This window comes from Bison bison, unplaced genomic scaffold, assembly GCF_000754665.1.
Source record: "Bison bison bison isolate TAMUID 2011002044 unplaced genomic scaffold, Bison_UMD1.0 scf7180017864204, whole genome shotgun sequence".
Classification (NCBI taxonomy): domain Eukaryota; kingdom Metazoa; phylum Chordata; class Mammalia; order Artiodactyla; family Bovidae; genus Bison; species Bison bison.
In genome coordinates, this window is record NW_011494776.1 from 322,765 (window position 1) to 340,581 (window position 17,817).

The 17,817-nt window shown below is 39.8% G+C and overlaps 1 protein-coding gene across 1 annotated transcript in view; it reads left to right on the top strand.

Moving 5' to 3' along the window:
• Positions 1-3,485: 3,485 nt before the first annotated feature.
• Positions 3,486-17,817, top strand: part of LTN1 (listerin E3 ubiquitin protein ligase 1) — a 59,504-nt gene continuing 45,172 nt past the window's right edge. Inside the window, exons 1-6 of the mRNA XM_010844671.1 lie at positions 3,486-3,602; positions 9,027-9,230; positions 9,827-9,925; positions 10,956-11,186; positions 13,493-13,545; positions 14,313-14,493. Of these exons, the coding sequence (XP_010842973.1) occupies positions 3,561-3,602; positions 9,027-9,230; positions 9,827-9,925; positions 10,956-11,186; positions 13,493-13,545; positions 14,313-14,493 (810 nt within the window). The 5' untranslated portion in view covers positions 3,486-3,560. The remainder of the gene's footprint in view (positions 3,603-9,026; positions 9,231-9,826; positions 9,926-10,955; positions 11,187-13,492; positions 13,546-14,312; positions 14,494-17,817) is intronic.

Sequence of the window (17,817 nt, forward strand, 5' to 3'; positions counted from 1 at the left end):
AGGCAAGAACACAGGAGTGGGTTGCCATTTCCTTCTCCAATGCATGAAAGTGAAAAGTGAAGGTGAAGTTGCTCAATCATGTCCGACTCTTAGCGACCCCATGGACTGCAGCCTACCAGGCTCCTCATCCATGGGATTTTCCAGGCAAGAGTACTGGAGTGGGGTGCCATTGCCTTCTCTGTTTCACATTCAGTCATCATCAATTCATTTTAGAGTGCTGCATGAAGTAGGTGATGAATCTGCCTACAATGCAAGAGACCTGGGTTTGATTCCTGGGTTGGGAAGATCCCCTGTTGAAGGGAACAGCAACCCACTCCAGTATTCTTGCCTGGAGAATCTCATGGACAGAGGAGACTGGCAGGCTACATAACAGTCCATGGAGTCGAAAATAGACAGGACTGAACAACTAACACTTTCATGAAGTAGGTACTCAAATTATTTCTTCAAAAGGTAAGCAGTTGTTTCAGTTATTTTTTTTTTTGAATAATCTATATTCTTCAGACATAGGACATGCCACTTTCATCAGAGCCTGAGTGTGAGTTCGATTTGCTATTCTATTTCAGTTTAGTCCTAACAACACCATTAGGATTGTATTGGCAATATCTTGAGTTTTGAAGTTTATTAGGACAAACCGTTTTTATGCCTGCTTTCCAAAGTATCTTTCCTTATTTTTTCATATGAGCTTTTGAGATAGTTTCGAGATATCTGAAAACAAAAATCTCACTGAGAATGCTGTTGGGAGTATACAGGTTTCAAACTTAGCTTTTGAGAGTTGACATCTCCGCTACTATAATTTCCCATCCTCTTTCTAGTTATGAGCCTAAGTTTTTGTAGCCTTTTTCCCCTAGGTACTGCATCTACATTGTTTTAATTTTTATGCATTTTGGATTAAACCATTATTTTTAATTAGGTCTTTTACTTTAAAACTTGTTTATTATTTGATAATGTCAAAATAGATATTATAATCTGACATGACAAACTTTTGTTATTTACAAAAAATATCCTTTTAAGTCTTTTATTCTTCCAAGTAAACTTTTAAATCATATTTCCAAAGTTCATTAATTCTTTGGATTACATTAGTTATGGATATTTTGATTGGAATTGACATAATATTTGGAGAAGGCAATGGCGACCCACTCCAGTATTCTTGCTTGGAGAATCTCATGGACTGGGGAGCCTGGGCAACTACAGTCCATGGGGTTGCAAAGAGTTGGACATGATTGAAATGATTGACCATGACATAATATTACCTCTTTTGGTAGGGACTGTTTAGAGAACTCTTTTTTAAAAGGGTCTTATCTTAAAAAGATTAAGTAATGCTGAAAAAGACGAGCACTGGAAACTGTTACATAATGGAAACTATTTTCAAACGCTCAAATCAATAATAAAATGGTGCTTTAGGAAAATCAAACAGAGACCTGTCCTGTGTGGGTTGGAATAGTTTGAAGGTCCACATCAAGAGGTATGGATCCTTGTTATGAAATGTGGATAGTGTCAAGGAAATAGAAATAAAATCATTAGTTATTTTGAAGTAAGAATAAGTAGAATTTAGTAAACAGGCATAGCTAATCACTCTGGTCCTTTTTAAATTTTAACAAGACCTGGGAACATTGTTAAAAATGCAAAATCTCACTTAATAGTCCCAAAGTGGACCTGACAGTCTTCATTTCTAAAAACATCCAGATGAGATGGTGATAATTGCATTTTGAAAGGTCTAACATTTTCAAAATGGAAAATTTTCATTGGAAAAGACCCTGATGCTGGAAAGATTGAAGGCGGAAGGGGATGACAGAGGATGAGATGGTTGGATGGCATCACCGACTTGATGGACATGAGTTTGAGCAAGTTCTGGGAGTTGGTGATGGACAGGGAAGCTTGGTGTGCTGCAGTCCATGGGGTCTCAAAATCGGACACAACTGAGCGACTGAACTGAACGGAACATTTTCCCATCTTCCTTCAGCCACTACCATGTCATTCTATTGCTACCCTTGTATGCAAATACCTCCCGTTTGGCTCCTTCTGCTGGTGAAAAGTTGCTTAGTCATGTCCAACTCTTTGCAACCCCAGGGACTATTCAGTCCATGAAATTCTCCAGGTCAGAATACTGGAATGGGTAGCCATTACCTTCTCCAGGGGACCTTCCCAACCCAAGGATCGAACCCAGGTCTCCCGCATTACAGGCAGATTCTTTACCAGCTGAACCACGAGGGAAGCCCTCATTTTACTTATAAGTGAGCAGTTACGGAGGATCAAGGGCTCAGACTCTCCTCTAGCAGCTTCCTTTGCTTAAGCAAAAGGGGAAAAGGGAAGGAACACATCCTTACAGAGTGGAGGTCACCAGAGTGAACTCCGCCACTGTGATGTGAGGCCACTTGTAAATACAAGTAAGCCCGAGTGGCTCTCAGCCCTGCGTTGCTTGGGACAGGGCGCAGGTAGTTAACATCTAGGAGCAGAGTCAGAAAGCTGCATTCGAGTCCTGTCTACACTGTGCATTGGCAGCAGGAGCCAGGGCAAGAGGCTTTACTCTGCTGACCCTTGCTCCGTTTATAAACATGGATGGGAACGTGCCTAACTCAAAGGACGCTGGAAAGATTAAATGAGACGTTTGCAAATGTCCTAAAACTGTACACACACGGCACTCAGCAGGCCTTCAATAAATGGTACCTAGCTTTAGTGTTCAGTTCAGTTCAGTCGCTCAGTCGTGTTCGACTCTTTGTGACCCCATGGCCTCCCTGTCCATCACCAACTCCCAGAATTTACTCAAACTCAGGTCCATCCAGTCAGTGATGTCATCCAACCATCTCATCCTTTGTCGTCCCCTTCTCCTCCCGTCTTCAATCTTTCCCAGCATCAGGTTCTTTTCAAATGTGTCAGCTCTTCGCATCAGGTGGCCATAAGGATTGGAGCTTCAGCTTCTACATCAGTACTTCCAATGAACACCCTAGACTGATCTCCTTTAGGATGGACTGGCTGGATCTCCTTGTAGTCCAAGGGACTCTCAAGAGTCTTCTCCAAACACCACAGTTCAAAAGCATCAATTCTTCAGCGCTCAGCTTTCTTTATGGTCCAACTCTCACATCCATACATGACTACTGGTATGAAACACGTGTTTTCAAGTTCTAAATAAGCAGGAAGCTGGTGGGGATAAGAGAAAGCAAAATTAAATGCAGAACTGGCTAGAATCAGAGGAGTTGGGGACATGCAGGAATTTTAGAAATTCTCCTACCGCTAAGGAGGGAACAAATCTTGTCTTAGCAAAGCGAGAAAAGCAGCATTTGGACCCTTGGGTCTCCGAGGCGTGGCTTCCTACTGAGCAGGAATTACGTCACTCAGATGGGCGTGGCTCCAAGTGTGACGTATCTCGCAGCGGATGGTCCCGGAAGCGGCTGGAGGTGGCGGGGGGTGGAGTGGGGCGGGAGATGGGCGGGGTGGGTGGCGGAAGGGGCGGGCCGGGGGAAGTTGTTCCTGTGAGCCCTTTTCCGGTGCCAGGGGCCGGAAGTTGTGGCCCGGCTGTGTCAACCCGGGGGCTGCGGGCTGGGAGTGCGGCTGAGACCGCGACCATGGGCGGGAAGAACAAGCAGAGGACCAAGGGGAATCTGAGGGTGAGTGCAGGGTGACCCAGTCGGCGCGGGAATCCTCTCATCGCCGCGGCTGGCTCTGTCTACCCGGCGCGTGGCCGGAGGTTGTGTGGAGCGCGACTGTGGAGTGGCATGTGTTTGCGTGTCCAGTGTGACCTCTCTGTTGTGTGTGCGTCCCTGCGGGCGGGGTGGGATATCTCTGAGCAGAATGGGGATGTTAAGCAGAGAGGTAAGATGTTACCGTGCCCAGCTGTCCCTAGCTGAGCACACTTCCTAGCCACCCCCCACTCCCCCCCCGTTTTCATTAAGAATTGGTTCAGTGTCAGCTTCCCCTGGAAGGTTACCTGGCCAGGGTAGCAGGGGGTAGCATCGTGAACAAGGGAGTGGAGTGGGAGATAGTTAAGGTGAGCCTGGAGTGCACGGAGTCTCGGATCACGTCGCTTCTTCGCTCAAAAATCTGCTGTGGCTCCCCACATCCATCAGGGTATAGGCAAAGCTCTTACGATGATATATATACGGGATATGGGGTCTGCTCCGGCCCCTTTCCATCTCCGACCCCATCTTCAGCTTCCTTGTCTCTCACTCCATCAGGCCACACTGATCTCTTCCAGAACCTTGACCTTGCATGGCAGGCTCCCGATGCTCTTTGCCCGAGACAGCTTAGTGAGGTCTCCCATGATCACCCTATTTTCAGCTGTAGCCTTCCTCTCCACCCCCACCCCCTCCACCGCTCCCTGTTCTCTTTTCCTGCTTTATTTTATCCCATTGCATATCTGACTTCTCACATACTATTTGTTGATTGTCCTGCTTCATTTACTGTCTTGCTTGGTTAGAATATTAGTATAGGACATAAGTATTTTATGCAGGTAGGTGTTTTTATCTGCTGCTATTTATTATCTTTGGAACCTAGAACAAGGACTGGCATATAGCAGAAGTTCACTAAATACTTGTTTAAACTCCAGAGTGGACTAAAGATACAAGACTGAGAATGTCATAATGGTGTATTTTTTATAAAGATATTTTTTATGGTACTTTAGGTTTTTAATGGCGCAGCCTAATTTCATGAAGATGCTTCTTTCTGATCCAGTTCTAGTGATTTCAGTACCACGGTTTCTTTAGTAGCAGTCAGTCTTCTTTCGTGGTTAATAATATCAACAATAATAACAGTAACTAGCCTGTGTCAGTACTCTTATATACTTTACTTGCATTCTCATTTAATTTTAATTTTTTATTTAAAATTTTTTCTCAATGTTTAGTTTTGAAGTATTCCAAATATAAGGAAAAGTTGCAAGAATATTGGAGCAACAACTCATAAATTCCTTACCTAGAAATACCAATTGGTAGGGCTTCCCAGGTGGCACTGGTGGTAAAGAACCGGCCTGCCAATGCAGGAGCCACAAGAGATACGGGTTCGATTTCTGGGTAGGGAAGATCCCCTGGAGGAGGGCATGGCAACCTACTCCATTATTCTGGCCTGTAATCCCATGAACAGAGGAGCCTGGTGGACTGCAGTCCATAGGGTTGCAGAGTCGGACACAACTGAAGCAGCTTAAGACACACACACGAACCAGTTGGTAATCTGGTCATGTTTGCTTTCTCTTTCTAAATATATGTATTTTGCCTAACCATATGATAATTAGGGGCAGAAATCATGACCCTTAATTCCTAAATACTTCAGCATGTACATTCTAAAAACAGCAACATTCTTCTTCATAGCCATGAGAAATTATCACATGCAGAAAATTTAATTTCAATATAATAGTATTATCTAATAATATACAATAATATATTCACGTTTATGTAGTCATCTCAGTATTGTTCTCTATAACTTTTATTTTAGATACAACACTTTTAAAAACATTGGAGATCCATTGAAGGATCATTCATTCCATTTAGATCTAGGCATTTTCTTAGTGCCTTTTTTTGGTTTGTTTTTTTGGAGGAGCATTCTTTCATAGCCTGAACAGTTTGGCAGAATGTAGGCAATTGACTTGTTTAACTTAGATTTGTCTAATTGTTCCTCATAATTAGATTCAGGTTAAACAGTTTTTGACAGAAATACTTCCTTGGTGATGTGTCTTTCTTAGTGCCTCTCACACTATGGAGACACATGGTGCCTGCCTGTCCCATTATGGGTGGTGTATGTTTAGTCACTTGATTAAGCTGATGTTCATTGTATAGGTTTCTCTTTCCACTGACTATCAAATAATCTGTGGAATGGTAGTTTGAGATTAGGACTAACCTCTTACAGAATTTCACTTAATGGTTTTGAGCATCCTGTGGTGATTCTTGCTGGAATCAATTATTATTATGGTAGTTTGAAAACTTTATGTTTAATCGTGAAGTGAAGTCGCTCAGTCGTGTCCAACTCTTAGCAACCCCATGGACTGCAGCCTACCAGGCTCCTCTGTCCATGGTCACCCTAAGTAATGATTTAGTTACTGTTACCTCATTTTAAGCCACATTCCCTGGTGGCTCAGAAGATAAAGAGTCTGCCTGCAATTCAGATGACCTCGGTTTGATCCCTAAGTTGGGAAGATCCCCTGGAGAAGGAAATGGCAACCCACTCCAGTATGCTTGGCTGGAAAATCCCATGGATGGAGGAACCTGGCAGGCTACAGTCCATCGGGTCGCAAAGAGTTGAGTCAAAGCTAATAGTTTTTCTAGTAGTCATGTATGGATGTGAGAGTTGGACCATAAAGAAAGCTGAGCGCCGAAGAATTGATGCTTTTGAACTGTGGTGTTGGAGAAGACTCTTGAGAGACCCTTAGACTGCAAGGAGATCAAACCAGTCAATCCTCAAGGAAATCAGTCCTGAATATTTATTGGAAGGACTGATGGTGAAGCTGAAGCTCCTATACTTTGGCCACCTGATGTGAAGAATTGACTCACTGGAAAGATTGAAGGGAGGAGGAGAAGGGGAAAACAGAGCATGAGATGGATGGCATCACCGACTTGATGGACATGAGTTTGAGCAAGCTCCAGGAGTTGGTGATGAACAGGAAAGCCTGGCATGCTGCAGTCCTTGGGGCCGCAAAGAGTAGGACACGACTGGGCGAGTAAACTGGATGACTGATTCCCTTTGCTGTATACCTGAAAATAGCAAAACATTGTAAATCAACTATACTCCAATAAAAAAGAATTTTTTTTTAAGATTGCTGTTAAGAAAAAAAAAAGATCAAATTGTGAAAAGGCATGACATATGCAGGGACCTTTTTATTGAATTTGGGACTGGAACACACATGGTGGGAACAAAATTAAGAGAGGGGAGGAGGGAAGTGGGACGAGGGAAGAAAAGAGTGGCAAGAAGGTGACTGGAGAGGTTGAGTCCAGATGGTGAAAATCTTGAAAGTCATCTTGAATTTGGTCTTTAAACAGTAGACTCCGGGTTGCCACCTCAAATGCCTCTAGAAGCCGGCACAAAAGAATGAAGTAGGTGTGGTATAAGAAAATTAACTGCCAGAAATAGAATCCAAGTTCTTAATTTTTGAACTGTGGGTACAAGTAGCTAATCCACAATGGAGAAAGTAATGAGAAACAGTAACTACATTTTAAATTCAAAGTAGACCTTGAAAAAGATATAATTAGTTAAGAATAGTTTGTTATTTTTGAAACTAGAAATCTGATACCTTTTCTTCTGCACTGTCAGCTCAGATCTTAAGGTCAGTTCAGCCTTGACTCCTTCAGCTTTTTATACTATTTCATTATTGTGTTTCACAATGAAACTTCACTCATGAGATAATAGAGAAAATTCCAGTGTCTTAGTGTCATCACTGTTGGTTTTCAGAATTGTACTTCACTGACCTCCTTTGTAGGTCTTTTAAAAAATTAATTACTTGTGTTTTCTTTTCTGGCTGTGCTGGGTCTTCGCTGCTACACATGGGCTTTTCCCAGTTCTCCCGGGTGGACTTCCCACCGCAGTGTCAGTTGTGGCGCTCAGGCTTGCTTGCCTTGCAGGATGTGGGCTTTTGCTGGAGCAGGGCTTGAACGCATGTGCCCTGCACTGGCAGGTGGATGCTTAAGTCCTTCTCTGTAGCTCTGTATTCATGTATCAGTATTGAGAAAGGTGGACTGAATAATGTTAGTTCATTTTAATAAAGTCTCAAAATAGAGAACCTTTTTTGAAATCAGTCTTAAATGCTTCTGTTTTGGGGGAAAAAATTGAAAAAAAAAAAGCTTCTGTTTTTGGGGAAAATTCCATCATTTTCATTTCTGGTCACTCATTTCAGTTCAGAAAGTAGTCCAGATGATAATTTCTTGATAAATGAGTTTCCCAAACACAGTTTTTCTGGGTATCAGCAGACTAAATCACATATTTGTATTTTCAGCCATTCTTACAGAGAAATAAACAGATGAGTTTAGATGGGTTGTGATGTCGTCCTGGACATTGAACTGAGGCATTTTCTTATTAGAGGACAGTGAATATATTATTTTCTTTCAACAGTTTAGATGTTTTCTGTATCTGTCACAAAGAATCCTACTGGAAGCTACCATGTTATGTAGCTTCCAACAAACCACTGACTATCACTCAGAATGAAAGAATGTATCTTATATCCTGACCATTGTATTTATTTTTATGTCCATAACTAATGTAGTTTGTAACCATTTTAGCCCATTAGGCTAGGCTTTGGTATGTGGAAATGAGTGTGTCTGCCGACAGGGAACTCCTGGTCTAGAAGTTGCTGTCATTAGACTTGTCCTGTGATAGTGGCTTAGTAATTTCTTGAATGAGTGAATGAATGAAAAGATATAATCCAATTATGAGTTAATTTTGCATCACTACACAGCACACATATATGTGTATACATACTATTTACAAAAAAATGTGAAATAAAAAATTTCACAAAACAGTACTTACTCTTACCACATGTGATGTGTTCTGATTTTTAAAATTTTGTTCTATTTCTTTAAAATGACCTACGGGCTGTTAAGTTGATTTCGGGAACCTCTAATGACTTGTGTATGTGTGCATGCTCAGTCACTTTAGTGTTTCCGACTCTTTACGACCCTATGGACTGTAGCCCACCAGACTCCTCTGCCCATGGGATTCTTCAGACAAGAATACTGGAGTGGGTTGCTATGCCCTCCTCCAGGGGATCTTCCCAATCCAGGGATCAAACTCATGTCTGCCCATGTCTCCTGCATTGCAGGCGGATCCTTTACCCACTGAGCCATCTGGGAAGCCCCTAATGGCTTGTAGTCATAACTTAAAAAACATTGTTCTGATGTTTAGGAAACCGGGAAATAGCTCCTAGGATCATTAAGTACTTGTGACAGAAGTATTCATCTTTGGGGGACATTACAATAGAGGCATAGGCTAGGGGGGAAATGTCCTCAAATGATTTTGCTTCCTTGTGGGAATTGTCAGGGAATTATTCTAAAGAACTCAAAGTTAAATTTTGAACTCTTCCTGAACTCTGACTGTTTTTCTCCCTACTCTCTTACCAGCCTTCAAACAGTGGCCGAGCTGCAGAACTCCTTGCCAAGGAACAGGGAACAGTGCCTGGATTTATTGGTTTTGGAACATTTCACAGTGACCTAGGCTATGTTCCTGCTATTCAAGGAGCTGAAGAAATAGACAGTCTTGTGGATTCTGATTTCCGAATGGTGCTGCGGAAACTTTCTAAGAAAGATGTCACAACAAAACTAAAAGCAAGTTTTGTTTTCATTAAAATGATCAAGAAAATCTTTTTGTTAAGATGGCATTGGTTTTTTTTTTTCCCCTGGTCAAATTGCACAACCAGAGATCTAACCTGTGACCCCTGTATTGGAAGTGGGGAGTCCTAACCATTGAACCGCCAGGGAATTCCCATCATTAGCATATGTTATATAAAGAACAGCGAAATCATTTACCACTAATAAATACTTCTACAATTGTACTTTTTTTCTGACACATTTTATACTTGTCTTCTGGATTATAAGTTAGTTTCTTGTTCTGCACTTAGAATCACTTTGGAATTCTGGCTTTACGTTTTCTCCTGTTAGATAATGTAATTTTGACCCTATAATTGTAAATGGGTTTTTTTGTTTGTATATGTTTTATATTTTTTAAAAAGAGGAAAAAAAAAATGAAGTTTCTCCCATAGTAATCTGTGATGGAAGTCTTAAGATTAGTATTATATAGCACAAACAAAGTATTCTCATGTTACATAAAATATTTCTGCAATTTTAAAAACCAGAAATATAATCAGTAGTTAATATTATGGCTGTCAATTCATTGGCTAATGATTTTAATAATTTACTTTTAGGCTATGCAGGAATTTGGAACCATGTGTACAGAGAGAGACACAGAAATTGTAAAAGGAGTTCTTCCATACTGGCCAAGAATTTTCTGCAAAATTTCACTTGTAAGTATTCAGACTTTCCTATTTTATTTCTGTTGTGTTGATGTTTTTGTTTGAAGTTATGAGGACTGTCAAATTTATATGATTCATTTTTGCTGAGGGTTATGGATTGTTATGTCAGTATGGTTAAACAGATTATGTAGGTTGTGCAAAGGAATATGTGTTTTCGGAAAGTAGGTTGTTGCTATACAATTACCTGGATACTTTTGAAAATGTAAGTCATGTCCAAATCTTTGAGACCCCGTGGACTATACAGTCCATGGAATTCTCCAGGCCAGAATACTAGAGTGGGTAGCCTTTCCCTTCTCCAGGGGATCTTCCCAACCTAGGGGTCGAACCCAGGTCTCCTGCATTCCAGGCGGATTCTTTACCAACTGAGCCACAAGGGGAGCCCAAGAATACTGGAGTGGGTAGCCTAACCCTGCTCCAGCAGATCTTCCCAACCCCGGCATCAAACTGGGGTATCCTGCATTGCAGGCGGATTCTTTACCAACTGAGCTATCAGGGAAGCCCCCCTAGACACTTTTAAGTCATAGTAAATTTTGACAGGGCTTCCCTGGTGGCTCAGCAGTAAAGAATCCGCCTGCTAATGAAGGAGACTCAGGTTCGATCTCTGGGTCTGAAAGATCCCCTGGAGAATGGCAACCTTCTCCAGTATTCATGCTTGGGAAATCCCAAGGACAGGAGAGTAGTGGACTGCTGCAGTCCACAGGGTTCAAAAGAGTTGGAGGCAACTTAGTGACTAAACAGCAACAAATTTTGACAATGTAATCTCTTTGTATACTTGCTCCGGAAGAATGAGAATGAATTACTTCATTATCCCGGGAGTAGCCTTGACTCCATCTTGAATGTAGTTCTTTTTATCTCATTGGGAAAAAGGAAGAATTAATCAGTTTTTCTATATAATTATGGATTTTCCTTTAGCTCTGCACATAGCTGAATTCTTACTAATGGTCTTCATAGCATACCCAGAAATGTCTGTATTTGTTTTTATGGTTTAGAACTGTTTTAAACCTTACTGTGTTTTCAATAGGATCATGACCGCCGGGTTCGAGAAGCCACACAGCAAGCTTTTGAAAAACTTATCCTTAAAGTAAAGAAACACTTGGCTCCTTATTTAAAAAGTTTAATGGGTTATTGGCTGATGGCTCAGTGTGATACTTACACACCAGCTGCCTCTGCAGCAAAAGATGCCTTTGAAGCAGCTTTCCCTCCGAGCAAGCAACCTGAAGCCATAGCATTTTGTAAGGATGAAATCACAAGTGTAAGTCCTAGGAACCATTCCATATCTATTTTTCAAAGTATTTAAGGGATATGAGGCATATTATAAAGGTACCTCTTTCACCTAGCATTGTGAAGGAATGAGAAATGAAAACATTTTCAGTGGAATATTGCCTTTTTTAAATGGTGTATAACAAAATTGACCATTTTGGCTTTTTAAACTTAATTAACTTTTCAGATTGGACCATTCTTATATGATTTAGGTTTTTCATTCTTTATTTTAATATCTAACTTACCATGTATAAAAAACTTGAGGTATGTGCTTTGTAAATATATAAACTAAAAAAAGAATCCATCTAAAAACTAAATCTAAATTTTTTTCTCCCATATTTTCAAATCAATACATGTATACAGATATATTTAATCCTGATAATCCTTTGTATTAATATACTACAGTTTATTTAACATCTTTCACGTTAGTATACATTTGGGGTTTTTTCCCCAGTTTTTTATGGTAACGAACACTGCTTCAGTGAACATTTTCGAATAGATCTCTTCATACCGTGTAGGGATGGGAGTTACCAGAACTTCTAGTAATTCAATATGTTGGGTCAAAGGATGAGAACATTTAAAATTTTTATAGATATGGATAAACTGCCCTTCAAAAGGCCATCCAAATTTATACTCCCATTAACAGGTATACATTTCTCCAACACTTGGCCAACACCTTTACCAAATTGATAATGGCTATAGCTTTTGTGACTTCCAGTTCGTGTGTAATACTGTCCCTTTTTTCATTTTTTCCCTCATTTGCCATTCCTAATATATGAACTAGAAAAAGTAAATTCCAGACTTGTTAGTTTTATAGCAAGAAGTAAGAATGAGCTGTGAGTCCATTTAGGGGAGATGAGGTTTAAAAAAAAATCATGCTTTTGTTCATTCCCCTATTTAGTACTCTTGTTTAGCACCCTGTGTATAATCCTACTTAAACATCCCCCCTCTCCTTACCTCCCTCCCTCCTTCCCTTCCTGCCTTCTTTAAATTAATCAGCCTTTCTGTGGTTCCCATTACCCTTACAAATTGAAATTGCTTCTCTTGGCCTACAGGATTCTGCATGATCTCTTATTACATGTCTGGTCTCTTCACCCAGCATATCTCTACACAGGCACACATATGCATTCTAGTTCCTTATGTAAATTATTGGTTCTTCCATTGTTTATTTTTCTGGGGTACCAAAGTTCTTTTTTTAGGATGAGGGTTTGTAGCTTTAATCATATTCTCAAAGGGAGTTCTCTGACCCAACTGTAAGTTAGGAATCATTGGTTTATTTAAAATATCAGGCATAAATGTTATTTATGAGTGAAGTATCATGAGTTTGGACACTTAAGAGTTTTAGAAAATGGGTTTTGAGACAATTAATTTGGCTCTTCATGGTTGTTTTTTTTCCTTCTTGGCTTTGTTATGATTGGATAACTGCTCATTGAATATGTGGATTAGCTCCTGTATTCTTCCACCTTTAGTTGGTTGTGTCACAGCTGTACAGATACTAGTTTGAACTTTTCTGAGTTCAGAATCAGTGTATTAGAGAGGAGTAAGACAGATGAGATTAAAATGTCATAGTGTCTGGCAGAGGTCATGGGCTCTGGCTTACACCATTGGGCCCTGCCCCTCTCTGCCATTAGCTGGGGTGTTTGGCCCGAGCAAGTGTCTGTGCCTCCATTTCCTCATCTGTTAAAGTAGGAATTCACTGGTACTTCTCTGAGTTGCTGTGAGGATTCATTTAGTTAATGTGTGGGATACAAGGTGGGTGGAAAAGCTCAGTAAATTTAGCTGGCTATTGTTATTGCTGATAAAACTGATACTGGAGCAGTGAACTTGCCTGTACTCCACCCCAGAAATAAGCAGCCTTCCTCTGCATTTCAAATGGAACCTTAGGCCTTCCTCTGTGACGGAGCAGGACACGATGTGTGTTCTTCCCTGGGAGGAGGGAGGTGCTCACAAAAGCGGGGCAAGGGAAGCAGAGCCTGATTCTGTCCCAGACCTGCTCATCAGGCATCCTTTCACTTCACTGCTCCATGCAGAGAGGAATGAAAACGCAAGAGGACAAGAGTATTTAGGGAGAAAGTCCTCTTGGCAGAAACTAGAGATGTTTGAAAGAAGTACCCTATCCTTCACCCTAATAGCTGCCAACCTTGGAAATTAGTAAGGGGAAAAAATTGGTGAAATTCAGACCTTTTAGTTTTGCTTCTTTTGTGAGGAAGAGGATTAAGAACTTTTATGTAAGATGTGGTTTATACTCTTGTCTCTTCACCATCGACAGTTCAATAAGATCTCAATCCCCCTCTGTAGGTGCTACAGGATCATCTTATCAAAGAAACACCTGATACCCTCAGTGACCCACAGTAAGTTGTATTGTGTCTGTGTGACTCAGGTTAAGTGAAACTCTGTTGCACTCATAGGTAACAAGAGGATAATTTCAATGTGAAGTTGAAAAAAGGGATTCTTTAAAAAAAAGAAAAAGGATTCGGAATGTAGAGATGAAGATACTTAATGCAGTACTATTTGCCAGGTGCAATTTTAAGTGTTTTTACTTGCAAGTTGTCCCTCTATTTAATTTGAATTATCTGGGAGCTCACGTGTTTGGTTCTTTTACGAAGAGATGTTTTTAGATTTTTTTTTTTTTTTTCCACATCTGCCTTTTGACATTTTAAGGTCCTCCTTAAAAGGAATCATTTTAAGGTCTGGATGAAAATAACTGAAGAACTGTGAATAGTTCTATTGAAAGGATACTAAGATGTTCCATTTACTTTTTACTCTTGTGTTCTAATCAAGCTATTAAAGAGTCTGTAAGGGAAAGCAACCTTAGATACAGTATTATTTATTCTCCAGAAACATCCAGTTAACTTCTGCTGAGAGTGATATATACATACACACTTATATCAGGCCACTCCTTTTCATCTACTTTAACCTGGTATTATTCAAAAAATATGTGATTAAAATTGTATGTGTATTTGTATTTTGTGTGGGGGTTTGACACAGGGAGAATGAATATAGAAATAAAGTAACTTTGGTAGATATTCAGTGATAAAACATTTAAAATAGAAGTGCTGCATACATAGCTTGTCTTATCCTCAATCCTTATGTATATTTATTTTCTTTTTAAATTAAGAACTGTTCCAGAGGAAGAGAGAGATGCTAAATTCTATCGAGTTGTAACTTGTTCCTTATTGGCATTAAAGAAATTGCTTTGCCTGTTACCTGATAATGAGCTTGACTCTCTGGAGGAGAAATTTAAGTCTCTTTTATCACAGAATAAGTTTTGGAAGTATGGAAAACACAGTATACCTCAGGTATCTTAAACTTTTGGTTTTAAGACATTTCTCTGATTCCTTTTTCTCCCCTGATCTTGTTAGTTTTTATTTATGCTTATTGTTTATGTTTAAAACTCTGCAAACACATTTTTGTGCTGGGACTGAATCGCCTCTCTTACTAAAAATGTTAATTGTATTTTCATTTTTTTACTTAGTTATTTGGACCTCAGATGCAGAGTTGAATCATCATTTTCCTCTGTTCATGGCACCTTAAAACTTTTATGTGTGTGTGTAAGGCTTTTTCATTTAATGTATTTGTTTTTTCCTTTTTGTCTTTCTCCATTCTCCGCCTCTACCAGCTGACCATTTAACTGTTATTAATCTGTGTGCTTTTGCTTGGGTAGTTGTCTCATTGTTTATGATAATTACATTCTGTGAAGTGCACAAACCCTGAATACTGAAGTATGGGTCTTAGGGTTCCTGTGAGTCTCTGGTCACAACAGTTTTGGTAATTGTTCAGTACATTACCTATATTTGTCTGTTTAAAGACACCTTAATTAATATATATTGTTAGTTTGCTAACTTTGAACTCCCACACAGCATTCATGCCTGAATGAAGTTTATCTAATCTTCTTTGTTAGGCATGTCCCAACCTATGTGTTTTTAATTCACATGAACGATTTCTGTGTTATATTTCATCTCGTTTATTGCTTTTTACTTAGTAATTTTTTTTCAAGTATTGAACTGTTTCACATTCCTGTATGTGTATAGTTGGTCCGTGGCTTCTCACTGATGGGTAGTACTCAGAAGTTTGCATTTGTTCCATTTCACACCTGTTCACTTCCCCAGTGATAGACACCCTGGTTGCCTCGGACTCCCTGCTCCCACAAATAAGGCAGCAGTTAGCATCTTCATTCATGGATCCCTGGATCTGTGAGAATTTCTTTTTCTGAAATCCTCTTAATTTTTGAATTGCTGAGTCAGAGAGTATGTGCATACTTAATTTTGTGAAGTAGCACCAGAGTGCTCACCTAATGGGCTGAATTGCTCTAGGCTCAACCAGCAATACGTGATGAATACTATTAATATGTATCTTATATTGTAGCCAGGGCTAGGCATCATTCAACTTCTTATTTCTTTTATCAGTCTCAGATGAAGCTGTCTTTGATTACTCTGCTGACTGGTGACTTACCATCTCTTCATAAGCTTTTGAAATATTTGTGGTTCTTCTGTAAACTTTTTTTGTTTACATTTGTTAAATATTTGTGTTTGTTCTTATCTTTCTCCCCTTTTTTCTACTGTAATTCTCTTTTTCTTATTCTACAGGAGTTCCTTGTATATTTTCAGTATTGGTCCTTTTGTCACTTTCAGGCATTGTAAATTATCTCCCATTCTGTTACCTTTCATGTTTCCTCTTTTATTTAAAAATATTAATTTCGATGTAATCAAAATCACTGGTTTTGCCTTATGAAGTCCTTTCTCACTTTAAAAACTTTTTTTAAAATATTTATTTATTACTTTGTATTTGGCTGGGGGTTTTTTGACCATGCCACACAGCTTGTTGGATTTTAGTTCCCCCGGCCAGGGATTGAACCTGAGCCCTTGGCAGTGAGCACTTGGTTCCTAACCACTGTACCACCAGGGAGTTCCCTCTATCTGGCTTCTTTTGCTCAGCATAATGTTTTGAAGATTCTTTGTTGTTGTTTGTATCAGTATTTCAAAGTAGTTGTACTGTTTCCACTCTAATCAGCAGTGTATGAGGTTTTTAGTTCTATCTCCTTACTTTGATATTGTCCATTATTTTAAGTCATTCTCTCAGATGTGGGATCGGGGATCAGCAACTTACAGCTCATGGATCAAAATCTGGTACAGCTGACCTGTTTTTGTGAAGCATTTTTGTATTGTTTGTGGCTGCTTTATGCTACCATGGCAGAGCAAAGTAGTAACAGAGACCACATGGTTTGCTCAGTTTTAAATGTTTCTTTTCTAGCTCTTTAAAGAAAATGTTTGCTGACCTCTGGAGTAGAGACTTTTCATTGTGGTTTTAATTTGCCCCTCAGGGCTAATGATATTGAACATCTTTTAATGTGCTTATTGGCCATTGTATTTTTTTTTTTTTTTTTTTTTGGCCATGCTCTGTGGCATGAAGATTCTTCATTCCCCAACCAGAGATCAAACCCAGGCCCCTGCGGTGAAAGTGCTGTGTCCTTACCACTGGACTGCCAGGGAATTCCCACCCCCACCTTTTTTTTTTTTTGAGGTGTCTCTTTAACCCTTTTGCTCATTTTAAATTTAATATGTTGTATCTTTTATACGTAAAATTTCTACTTGATTTTTGTATGTTCTGTTTCTTTGATGAAATTTTATACTTTTTAAAGTGCAGTTTTAGGTTCACAGCAAACTCGAGGGAAAAGTGCAGATATTTCAAATATACCTCCTGACCCTCACATACATAGTTTCCCCCGTTATCAACATCCCCTTACCAGAGTGAAACCTTTGTTTTTTTTTTCCCACAACTGATGAACCTATTATCCAGAATCTATAATTTACATTAAGGTTCATGTTGATGCTGTATGTTCTGTAGGTTTGGACAGATGTATAATGACATTTATCTCGTGTTTTTCCGTTCATTGTTAGAGTTTCCTTTACCTTGCTGAGTATAGTTATAATAGCTGCTTTAAAGTCCCTGTCTGATAATAACATCGGGATCATCTTGGGATTGGCATCAGTTAATTATCTTATGCTTTGAGATGGGATCACATTTTCTGGGCTTTTGTATGTTGAGTGATGTTAGATTTATCTTGGATATAAATATTTAGATTATAGCCTTGAATATTATGTTTTGGAGACTGGATTATTTTACATTGTTCCAAAGGGTGTTGATACGTTTGTGTTAGTGGGCAATCAACTTGGTCAGACTCAACAGCAAACTCATGCCTGCACTGGGCGTGGTTCAAGCGTCAGCTGTAGATTCAGGCTGTTTAAACACAGAATGAGGGGGTTGTCTTCTCTCTGCAGTTCCCTGCTGCTCTCTTGGCATCTTGTTTGCCCTGGGCTCCTTTTCCTAGTTCCTTCAGTTCCTCCACCCAGAAGGATTCAGGCAGCTGTGCCTCTGTGCTGGTGACTGTACCACCTTCAGGGCAAAGCTGAACAAAATCGGAACTCAGTATGTGTGGACTGCTTCCTCCAAGTCATGTCCTCCTCCAAAATGTGTATTTCAGTCTCCGGAGACCTCAGATAGTTTTTTGGGTCTGGTTCAGTCTGTAGTTGTTCTTTGCAGGAAGATCAACGTATCAATTTCACTATTCCACTTTTGCCTATTTGTAGGTTGGGTTTTTGGTCTTTATTTTTGAGTTATGAATG